The 12017-nt window shown below is 41.3% G+C and overlaps 1 protein-coding gene across 1 annotated transcript in view; it reads right to left on the bottom strand.

Annotated features, from left to right (window-relative positions):
* The window catches only part of DHH (desert hedgehog signaling molecule), a 47432-nt gene extending 38241 nt beyond the window's left edge, over nucleotides 1-9191 (bottom strand). The window contains exon 1 of the mRNA XM_069970090.1: nucleotides 8496-9191. Within this exon, the coding sequence (XP_069826191.1) occupies nucleotides 8496-8795 (300 nt within the window). The 5' untranslated portion in view covers nucleotides 8796-9191. The remainder of the gene's footprint in view (nucleotides 1-8495) is intronic.
* Between the last annotated feature and the right edge of the window lie 2826 nt (nucleotides 9192-12017).

The following is a 12017-nucleotide window of genomic DNA, read 5'->3' as shown; positions in this document are numbered from 1 at the left end:
AAAAGCAATCAAAAAGACGTATATGGGCAATCAAGGTACCGATAGAAAGATCACATCATGGCGCAAAAAATGACACCTCGCACAGCCCCATAGACCAAAGGATAAAAGCGCTATAAGCCTGGGAATGGAGCGATTTTAAGGAACGTATATTGGTTAACAACGGTTTGAATTTTTTACAGGCCATCAGATACAATATAAGTTATACATGTTATATATCGTTTTAATCGTAACGACTTGAGGAACATGCATAACAAGTCAGTTTTACCCCAGGGTGAATGGCGTAAAAACACATTTCCCCCAAATAAAAGAAATGCGTTTTTTTTTTCAATTTCACCACACTTCGAATTTTTTTCTGGTTTCGCAGTGTACTTTATGCAAAAATTCAGCCTATAATTGCAAAGTACAATTAGTGACGCAAAAAATAAGGGGTCATGGGGGTTTCTAGGTGGAAAAATGCAAGTGCTATGACCTTTTAAACACAAGGAGGAAAAACCGAAAACGTAAAAACGAAAATGGGCCATGTCCTTAAAGGGTTAAAATAACAGCAAATATTTGCCATTAAATGACGGCCATCCACTCAATTACAACATTATGTGAACATAGCCTTTCTGTGTTTTCAATCCACTCCTTGTTTTGGTTGCTATACAGCCTCAAATATACGTAGTGTGAACATAGCCTAAATGAGGAAACCCACTGTCACGTGAGAGATACATGTGAAAGTTTTGATTCACCCCCGGACAAAGATTGCGAAACGCGCGTTGGGGTGGTGGCGTCCCGGAGGGGTGTGATTGAAATTGACTCATAGGTAATATGTCTATCCTGTCCCAAACCTTTGCGGGGTAATAGAGATTAAAGGGCGAAACATGGTCCAGCTATATCAGTGGGAAGTGATGTAAAGCATGTAATTATTTGCATATAGCACTTTATACATTGAGACTCCCAGGTAGCTTATATATTTTGCACTTGCACTTTATTCTATTTTGATATGGACCCTGTAATGATATGTGTGATATGATGCCCTAACGTATGTAGCTTTTGTGAGGTGGGCAGATGGCAATAATGTAGTATTTTGTACTTGTATATACCCTCTGGGCTCTGGGATTGCCACTTTGTTTTTAATGCATGTTTTTTCCTCTTTTTAATAAATTGTATTTTTAATGCTATATAATAAAGATTTATTTGCTACTGAAACTCAGTATTGTGTGGTTGTATTTAATCTAAGGTAAACTGAGGTAGAAGTCACTATAGTGCACACAATTTGCATAGGTGGTAGAGGGATTCAAATGCTGATCATTTGGGTTAGTGCAAACTCAAACTTTCATCGCTCATCTCTAGTTATCATCATTTACTAGTCAGTACACTTGCTATGTAGTCAGACAAATCATGATACTGGTGATAGAAAATGCCAAGGCTGTGCAAACAGAATTGTCTAGATTCAAAGATACTCATCTATCTATCTATCTATCTATCTATCTATCTATCTATCTATCTATCTATCCATCCATCTCTTATCTATCTATCTATCTATCTATCTATCTATCTATCTATCCATCTCTTATTTATCTATCTATCTATCTATCTAGTCTGAAGAATCTTGTAAGCAGCACTACTTTTCCAATAAAGATGGCGGGTGCCTGCAGGTACTTTTGACCAGTAACCTTCTCATATATATTCCAAGAAATCGCCCACAGCACTCCAAGTTGAGGTGAAATCAAACGTGATTTATTTCAAGTCATAGTGATACAGCACAGCAATAACAGTCCATAGCAACGTTTCAACGACCTCTTGTCGTCTTTTTCAAGCATGACCACACTACAAACAACAGACCTTCTTATACAGGTGTAATAATTGGTGTGAACAAGTGATTGGTGCAAAAAGTGCACGTGATAGGAGTCTTATTAGCAGACATTATATCAGCTGTAAATTCATATACATGAGTGTTACAAAATATACGTGCATCTATCATGTATCTCTTATCTATCTATCTATCTATCATCTATCTCTCTCTTATCTATCATCTGTCTCCTATCTATTTAATATATATCTATCTATCTATCTATCTATCCACAAAGGCAATCCATGGTTTCAGTACAGGCCAACCAAGCTTCTAAGCATAGGACAAAATATGAGAATACCCTCAACATTCTCTAGGAAACACATGAATAAACACAGCATATGAACACAACTCTTCATATCTCATATTATGAAATTGTCCGCCCTTACATAAAGGGTGCTATTACACACTGCCTAGAAGATGTGGCTAGCACTTGCTTATCTTACAGTTATAGTCAAGACCTGGACCTGATGCTTTAGTCACTGGTAAGTCCAAGTGTAGCCCATAATTATCAATAAATTTCAAGCCCTAGTAGTCGCAGCTAGAACTTACAATTCATCTAATTTTAGGCTGCACCTGAACCTGGCTGTTTAAAGCGGCAAGTCTAGGTCCCGGCGTCAAGAATCAGGACCACTAGCCATGGCCAATGGGAATGCATGTAAGAGCACAAACAAAAGAGTGTGTTAATGTGGGGTGGGATGATAGTAAGTATGTTCAGATGTGACAAAGCTGGGTTGTCCAAGGGTGGAGAGACAATTCCCGCTTTAATTGCCTCCTTACTGTTTTGTGGTAATATTTAGTTGGCTCGTGAACACATTTACTTATTAAAGTATGCAAATACCAGCAGCCTAGTAGGTGACTGTTTCCATTGAAAAGTGTGGGAAAATATACCAAGAATTTGTGTTCCCTCTTCCAGATTTGCAGAAGGTTCTGGTAGGGTAAACACACCGAGAGGCCAAACAAACAATTCTGCAATAAATGATGAATACAACAGCCATCCAACCTGGCGTACAGTATTTGAACACCTGTCTAAAAATGAGACAGGTCAGTGATAAACGATGACTGCCGAGCACAGTTCCTGTAATAAAAGCCACAAAACTTCCTTTTTCTCCCTAAGTCAATGGAATTGTCACTTGACAGTTATAATTACCATTGACTACTAAGCGAGAACCACTCCTATTGACTTCATCGCACCTATCAAAAGAGTTGGGTCTCAAAAAAGATATATATAAGTTATATATAATTCAGATATTGAAACTTCTGGTGACCAGTTACATGACACAATCACTGGGGCAAACACATCAGTAAACCCCTATGGAATATTGCATAGCCCCTTCTGAAGGAGGAAGCTGTAAGCTGTAGGTAAATTTTACTAGAACTAGTCTTTTGTTCTATGTTTGTTAGTCTGAATTACTCTGAATATGAAAAACAAGTATACGTATACGAAAATAGAGATGAGCGAACCTCGAGAAAAAAATTGGATGCTGCCCTAGGGAGTCCTGGAAAACATGGATAGAGTCTATATCCTATGCCTGTATCCATGTTTTCCAGGCAGGCTTAGGGCTGCATTCAACTTCTTCAGCCACCAGTAATCAAATGCAGAGCGTTCAGGTTCAGACGAAAGCACGCATGCTCGAGGTTCGCTCATCTCTAATAGGGAACAAGGGACCTCTAAAAATATGCTCCATTCATGTTCCACTTGCCATTACTACAATCTCATAACCCACAATGGGAGGTCCTGGAGACTCTATCTTTTAACTCATATCTGTTAACATTGCAGCACCTGATGAGGCCATATCCTTGTGCAGTTCTTCACGCCACATGAAATGGGGATGAGACTCACCTGGAAGTATGTGTATATATAAAGTGGTGTGTATAGTGTCCTAAGGATATGCCATCAAACTCTGATTTATGGGTTGCTGATACCCAGCACCCCACCAATCAGCTGTCCTGCAGAGCCTTAGTACCCAGATCTACACTGTAGTGTCCATGCCAGGTTACCGCAGAGGTGAATGGCAGATGAGCTGCAGCAACCTGGCACAGCTACACACAGTGAATGAAGCCGTTCCCAGCTCCATTCCCAGTGTAGACCTGGGTGAGGTAGGCCTGAAGAAGAGCAGATTGGTGGGGGTGCTGGGTATTGGCGTGTCACTGATCAGATATTGATGGCCTGTCCTGAGGATGGGTCATCAATATATGTAACTGGATAACTGTAGATAAAAATCTATTTGGGGGTAATGTTATATGATTTGCAGAACTTTTTTTTTTTAATTTTTAAAAAGTCTCAAAAAGCTTTTAGTTTATTTCTTTCAAATGATAAACCTACAAATTATAAAAGAAAATATTAAAAATAGTGACTTATTTAGATAAAATAGAAAAATATAGATACCTGCATTAGTCATGAAAGAAAAAAAAACAACAAAAAAACACAGTGATAGGCCAACAAATAAAAAAGTTGTAGCCGTTAAACTAAACACATGTTCACCTTTGAACACCTCCTACACTTTACACACAGATAACATCTACATAAAAAGGTGAGTAACTTTGTAAATACATTGAATTACAACTTTGCTACCTAGATAGTAGCCTTTATTATAGTCTACGGCTGCATTCAGCATTGGGCTGCCTAAAGATCACAAATCTCCCAGCATTCTTTGCTTCCCCTGGTAATATGCATTCTGGGTTTTGATAGTTGGTCTACCCTCAGGATAGGCTACCTATATCTAATAGCGGGGGTGCAACACCTGGCACCCCCATTCAATAAAAGTTAAATTGAACGGGAGCTGAGCTGCAGTAACCCAGCATGGCCACTACTCCATAAACAGAGTATCTTCCTCCAGCTCTGTTTATTGGGGACACTGCGATGCTGGAAAACAGTTGACTGGTGAGCAGCCAGGTGTCAGACCCCACTGATTAGATATTGATGGCCATATGTTATCATTGGAAAAGTACCGGAAATTTCCTTTAACTGTCCCTGAATGCTGCACAGCACAGATGATAGCATTACAGCCGAGTGGGTAGGCTCTCAGATGTGAATTTGCGGACAATCCCTTCACTAGTTTCACCAGCAACCAGCAAAACTGTAATTGCTGTGAAGCTTTGGGCGATATTATAGACAGTATCTCAGACTCACTACACGATAAATAAAGGATTGTGTTTACAAAGTTACTTAAGCAACTTTCTATGTAGATTACATCTATTTATAAATTACAATGAAGTATAAAGGTGAAGCCAGGTGTATCTTGTGAACTATTACATCTTGTACAGCGCTCATCACATATACAAAGGTTACTGAGGACGCTCCACTCCAAATAGACTTATCTTAAAGGGGTTGTCTGTGGATAGATAGATAGATAGATAGATAGATAGATAGATAGATAGATAGATAGATAATTTGCAAGGGCATGGTGTAAAAACAAGTGATACTTATCTACCCCAATCACTGACACCAGGCCTTAGCAGGTCAGTTCTTGTGGGAACAACATGTCACAGGAAGCAGGATGAAGAACTGACAAGCTGGGACTGGGAGCAATGTAGCAGCTCCGGAATCAGGGTAAGTGAGTATCACTTCTATCTATCTATCTATCTATCTATCTATCTATCTATCTATCTATCTATCTATCTATCTATCTATCTATCTACCTATCTTTCTATCTAGATATAAGTACTTTGCACAAGTCTATCTTTTAAGCTTTTATGTTAAATGTTTCTATATAAATTTTACAGTAAAAAGTTAGTTTTTCAATGAAGTTTTTTTCCTTTTAAAGTTGGTTTGGGAATTTATTACAAGTCCTGTTTTAGTGCATGTCTGAAAATAGAAAACACACATTAAAGGCATGGACACCTAAATCCTTAAAGAGAAATCAACAGCAGGTTTTTAAATGTAAAAATGTGTTCTTAAATTTGGAATTACCAATTTTTTTTTTATACAATGTGTGCACTGATGGATACTTTTCTGTAGACTTTATCTATTAGAACACATTATTAGATTAAAAATGTCCTATTTTTTTTATGTTACATCAAACCAAGTCTAAGCGGATGACATTATTTAGATAAACATTTTTTCATTCCGCCCCACAAAAAAAAAGAAAATATATGGAAACAATGTAGACAACAGTTTGCAACTTTTGCACTACATTTTTTTTCCAGTAAAGCTTACAGGCACATCAAGCTATACGTTTCAGTACAGTATGTTAGATATTTACATGTATACGACAGCAACATTGTGATGGGAACAGCCCCCAATGTGATGACATTCGTTGACTTGGCCAAAGATTCAAATCAAGTTTGAAAGACTATGTGATAAAATTCTGACATGAACACACAGGGGGAGATTTATCAAAGGGTGTAAAATTTAGACTGGTGAAAACTGGCCACAGCAACCAATCACAGCTCAGCTTTCAGCTCTGGTGAAAGGAAAGAGAGGCAGTGATTGGTTGCTGAGGGCAGTTTGCACCAGTCTAAATTCTACACCCTTTGATAAATCTCCCCCACATTGACTAGTCCATCATATGACATCACAACTGGATCAGGCTGATTTAAAATCTTTAAAAATTTTGTCATCCTTCTATGTTCTTAATGAATACTTGGGTTTATAAGCTTTGATATTAATAAAAATAAGGTACACTGGTGTACAGCAAATAAACATTTTACCATACATTTGTTTCATAACAACATTTGATGCATTGTGTTTTCGGCAACACAAGTGTATATGCCAAAATGTGTCGTGAATGGGGTCAAAATGGAAGATAATTTGCCAAAGGTCATAAATAAGTAGTTACAGTAAAAAGATCCAGGTCAGCGCTCATCTGATATGTTCAATGGTGCTGCATAAATCCACCCCCCAACCTTGTGCCGATAGGAAGTAGCAAACAAACTCTCAACCCAGAGTATCACCAAACTTTATAAAATATGGCCTTTATTTTCCCATATTATTGCAAACAAAGTAGGGGCACTTCCTTCCAGCCAACGCGTTTCTGGTGTGTTATAACCTACATCACACCGGAAACGCGTTGACTTAGAATAAAAAGCCAGTGACTCCATTGTTTGCTTTAAATATATGAAAATAAAGGCTATAGTATATGACATTCTGCTGTGCACCAAAACAAAGGTTTGTTTGCTACATAAGTAAGTAGTTCCTGAACAAGTGTATTTACATGAAAAGCATTGGAACCACCTCACCGCTACAATGTTCATGACGGCTGATACACAGTACTAGTAGTTATCATCATCACCTATAGCCACTAGTTACACTCTGTCTTGAAAGGGTTAACATCATGGTGCCCTATAAAGAAACATGTAAGGTATGCAGAGCTGTGAGGCGACCCACACATTTTATTAATCATTAATAATAGTATGACAATACATCATAAGACAAGCCTTGTTGCTGGGCAGTGTAACCATCCCATAGAAGGTGGAAGAAAAGTAATAGAAGGAGAAACAATAAACAGAACATGTAACCAGTCACCTATAAGCAGAACATGTAACCAGTCACCTATAAGCAGAACATGTAACCAGTCACCTATAAGCAGGACATGTGACCAGTCACCTATAGGCAGGACATGTGACCAGTCACCTATAAGCAGAACCTGTAACCAGTCACCTATAAGCAGAACATGTGACCAACCACCTATAGGCAGGACATGTAACCAGTCACCTATAAGAACATGTAACCAGTCACCTATAAGCAGAACATGTGACCAATCACCTATAGGCAGGACATGTAACCAGTCACCTATAAGAACATGTAACCAGCCACCTATAGGCAGAACATGTAACCAGTCACCTATAGGCAGGACATGTGATCAGCCACCTATAGGCAGAACATGTGACCAACCACCTATAGGCAGGACATGTAACCAGTCACCTATAAGCAGAACCTGTAACCAGTCACCTATAAGCAGAACATGTGACCAACCACTTATAGGCAGGACATGTGATCAGCCACCTATAGGCAGGACATGTGACCAGTCACCTATAGGCAGGACATGTAACCAGTCACCTATAGGCAGGACATGTGACCAGTCACCTATAGGCAGGACATGTGACCAGTCACCTATAGGCAGGACATGTGACCAGTCACCTATAGGCAGGACATGTGACCAGTCACCTATAAGCAGGACATGTGACCAGTCACCTATAAGCAGGACATGTGACCAGTCACCTATAGGCAGGACATGTGACCAGTCACCTATAAGCAGGACATGTGACCAGTCACCTATAGGCAGGACATGTGACCAGTCACCTATAGGCAGGACATGTGACCAGTCACCTATAGGCAGGACATGTGACCAATCACCTATAAGCAGGACATGTGACCAGTCACCTATAAGCAGGACATGTGACCAGTCACCTATAGGCAGGACATGTGACCAGTCACCTATAAGCACACATAACCAGTCACCTATAAGAAGGACATGTGACCAGTCACCTATAAGCACACATAACCAGTCACCTATAAGCAGGACATGTGACCAGTCACCTATAAGCAAGACATGTGACCAGTCACCTATAGGCAGGACATGTGACCAGTCACCTATAAGCAGGACATGTGACCAGTCACCTATAGGCAGGACATGTGACCAGTCACCTATGGCGCAGTGTGCCAGGAGTGCTGCCCGGTGGGCACAGCTATGGGCACAGGATCCTGCTGGGTACACACCTCGGTCATAACTCGGTCCGCTCTCGTGTTCTCCTCATCCTTGAAGATGATGTCCGGGTTGTAATTGAGAACCAGCTCCCGGAACCGCTCGGAATCCCTGCGGATTTTGCCCTCCGTCTTCCCGCTCGCCCCCAGGGTCTTCTCCGGCACGTTGGGCACGAACTGCTTATAGCGCAGGGGGACCAGCTTCCGCAGGTACCGGCGGCGACCCACCGGACCCCGGCCAGGACCGCAGCACCTCACCGGGACCAGGAGGAGCCAGAAGCAGGCAACCAGGACCAAGACCCGGGCGGATGGCATCTCCTCTGTTACCAGTGCATGGTGGGCACCCAGATACAACGTATACACCTGTGCGCAGGCTGCCTCTCACTAGTCTATCATGTACCAGGCTGTCAGTGTCCGCATGGGGTGGTGGTGACTGGCACTGGGTGGTGTTCAGCCTTATGGCAGGTGGCTGGCAGGTGACATCCTCATGGTTGGGTCCCACACACTCTTCTTTACGTGTCCTGGTTGGGCATGGCACTGTCCAGGTGATGTCCCAGGTGATGCAGCAGTGCCAGGGATCAGCAGCCAGTGGCACCTGTCACATCCAGCCCGGGCAGCAGCTATGTATGGCCGTGCAGGCAGTGTCAGCGCCCTGTCACCCTCCGCCCGGCTCTGCAATCTCCCAGCACCGGCTATCTGCCTCTCCCCGGCCATCGTCAGCTTCATATAGGGAGAAGGACAGTGCGATCCCCTCAGCCCCCTCCCCCGGGCACGCCTCTTGTGCCTCTGCCCGGCGCCCTCCTGGCCTCCTGTGCTGCTGCTGCTGCTTCTGGATGGGACTTCTGCTACAAGTGATCAGGAGAGAAGTCATTTCTCATAGCAAGAATCCCCAGATTTACTGGGGGGCCGGTAATGCACCCCAGCAGTCCCTCTAAGTCCTGCACTTGTCTTCTACTACCAGGGTGGGAACTCTCATAGCTGGCTGACAACCAGGGTAGCACAATAGCACAGGTACAGCTCACAAGATTGTCACTCAGCTTTTCCAGATTCCTAAACGGTAAATCTGATTAGTTATGCTATAATACATGGCACTGCTATCTCCTGACTAAGCAGATGTTCCATTCTTGGAATGATGGGTAACAACACAACTGTTAAAGGGGGATTCTGGAGAAATATATGTACATACAATGCCCCCTGCCAGTTTGCACCACAGCAGCCCCTCTAAATCCACTAAAAGCACTTGTCTTCTACTACCATACTCTCATACTGTAGCTGGCTGACAACCAGTGTAGCACAATATCACAAGATTGTCACTCAGCTTTTCCAGACTCCTAATCTGATTAGATATGCTATAATACATGGCACTGCCATCCCCTGATTTTTGAAGCCAAAGCCAGGAATGGATTTGAAAAGAGGAGAAATCTCAGTCTTTCCTTTATGACCTGTTCTCTGTTTATAGTCTGTTTCTGGCTCTGGCTTCAAAGATCTGTCAGATAAATCTCTGTAAAGGAACCCTAAATGAATGTTCCATTCTGGGAATGCTGGGTGACAATACAACAACTTAAAGGGGTATTCTGGGAAATATATGTACATTCAATCCCCCCTACCAGTTTGTACTGGGTCAACAGATTCAACAGCTAGATAGACTAGAACAAATTGCCAACTAGCCAACACATATCTATACAAATTCTTAAAGATTTGGGGTCCCTGATGGCCACATAAAACTCTCCAAATGAAAATGTCATATCATCTCTTATGATAGCATAATATAGCCTGTAATACTCTTTCCAGCCTTATAAGTAATGTACTGTATATCAGTGTTCCTGCTACCCCCTGAAGATGAAGTTTGCAAAACTCATATGCCATAAGCAACTATTGGCTGGCATGAAATATCGTCTAACATCTCGTTCCTATAATGTTCCCTGAAGTTATTACAGGCCCACTCAGACGCTGCAGGCTCCTAGACGGAGAATTGCGCCTACAGGGTGATTTTACATAATTTTTCTCACCATCCACGACTGCTTCGACCCTGAAAACTGTCCCAGTTCCAAGCATACAAGATTATATGCATAAGGTGCTGGAGTACTATGGGCTATATTATGCTATATTGATAGTTTATATGAAGTGTCCAGGTGATTGAATCCCTTTAAGTCAATTGTAGTCTATCTCCTATAAATTCCTTTCTCCTCTTCTCCCTCCTTTTCCATTATTATTACTATTATTATGGATCCTTGGCATTGTAGATATGATAAGAGGTTAAAGTACAAATCATAACACATAACACAAGCACCAGAACATAAAACAGAGTAAATGTCAGACTGATACAGACGAAGAGAGGACCGTACCCGGCTTAGATTCTATAATACCTAATTGTTTTATAAAAAGTGTTATGGAGACCATACGACATTGGTCTCCAAACTGCGGCCCTAAAGCTGTTGCAAAACTACATTGCCCATCATGCCTGGACAGCCAAATCCAAAGCTTTAGCTGTCCAGGCATGATGGGAGTTGTGGTTTCGCAACAGCTGGAGGGCCGCAGTTTGGAGACCCATGCCATACGATAACATGCAAGCTTAGTTTATCTGATTATTCACTGTTTCCCCTTGTATTTACCTAGGCAGAAAAAAAGTTACAGATTTAAGCTATGTTCACACACAGTATTTTTTCTCAGTATTGTGGTCCTCATATTGCAACCAAAACCAGGAGTGAATTGAAAACACAGATAGGCTCTGTTCACACACTGTTGAAATTTTGTGGATTTAATGGCAAATAATTGGTGCTATTTTAAAACATCGGCCATTGTTATGAAATAAGAGCCATTATTTGTCATAAAATGACAGCCATCCACTAAATTTCAACAGTGTGTGAACAGAGCCTTTCTGTGTTTTCAATCCACTCCTGGTTTTGATTGCAATATGAGGACCACAATACTGAGCAAAAATACTGTGTGTGAACCCAGCCTTAGGCTATGTTCACACAACATTTTTTTTCAGCTCCGTTTAAAATGACGTCCGTTATTTTGAGTCTAAAATAAAAGACGTTTTTTCGAAGCCTGGCATCCCCTTAGTGCAATGACGGGTGTTTGCACATTATTTAAGTTTGGGGTTACTAATTGGCCTTTGGTTGTGGCTTAATTGAAAAATCCATTGAATTTAATAGTAAAAACGGAGAAAGAACGGTGACAAAAGAAGAACTGTGTGTGAACAACTAATAAAAAACGTCCGCTATTTGCAAAAAACGTCCGAAAATAATGTTCATTTTCATTATTTTGCCGTCCGCGGCAAAAACGTCCGTTTTTCAATGCATTGTGTGCATAGGATGCCCGTCTTCCCATTGACTTCAATGCAATTGCATTGAAGTAAGTTAAATTGCTACAAAAAAAAAAATTTTAAATAGCGAAATTGGACGTTTTTTCTCCATTTTTGACGCTGTGTGAACATAGCCTTACTCTTATATTCTGTTACCTGGAGTTGTGATGTTAGGGTGGTGATGGAGGAGGGGGGTACATAACTCACCTGCCCTTCATCCCCCATCAGTG

The sequence above is a fragment of the Dendropsophus ebraccatus genome, chromosome 5 (genome assembly GCF_027789765.1).
Source record: "Dendropsophus ebraccatus isolate aDenEbr1 chromosome 5, aDenEbr1.pat, whole genome shotgun sequence".
In the NCBI taxonomy this organism is placed as follows: Eukaryota; Metazoa; Chordata; class Amphibia; order Anura; family Hylidae; genus Dendropsophus; species Dendropsophus ebraccatus.
Note: the sequence above shows the minus strand (reverse complement) of the source record. Positions and strands in the feature narration are given on the sequence as shown.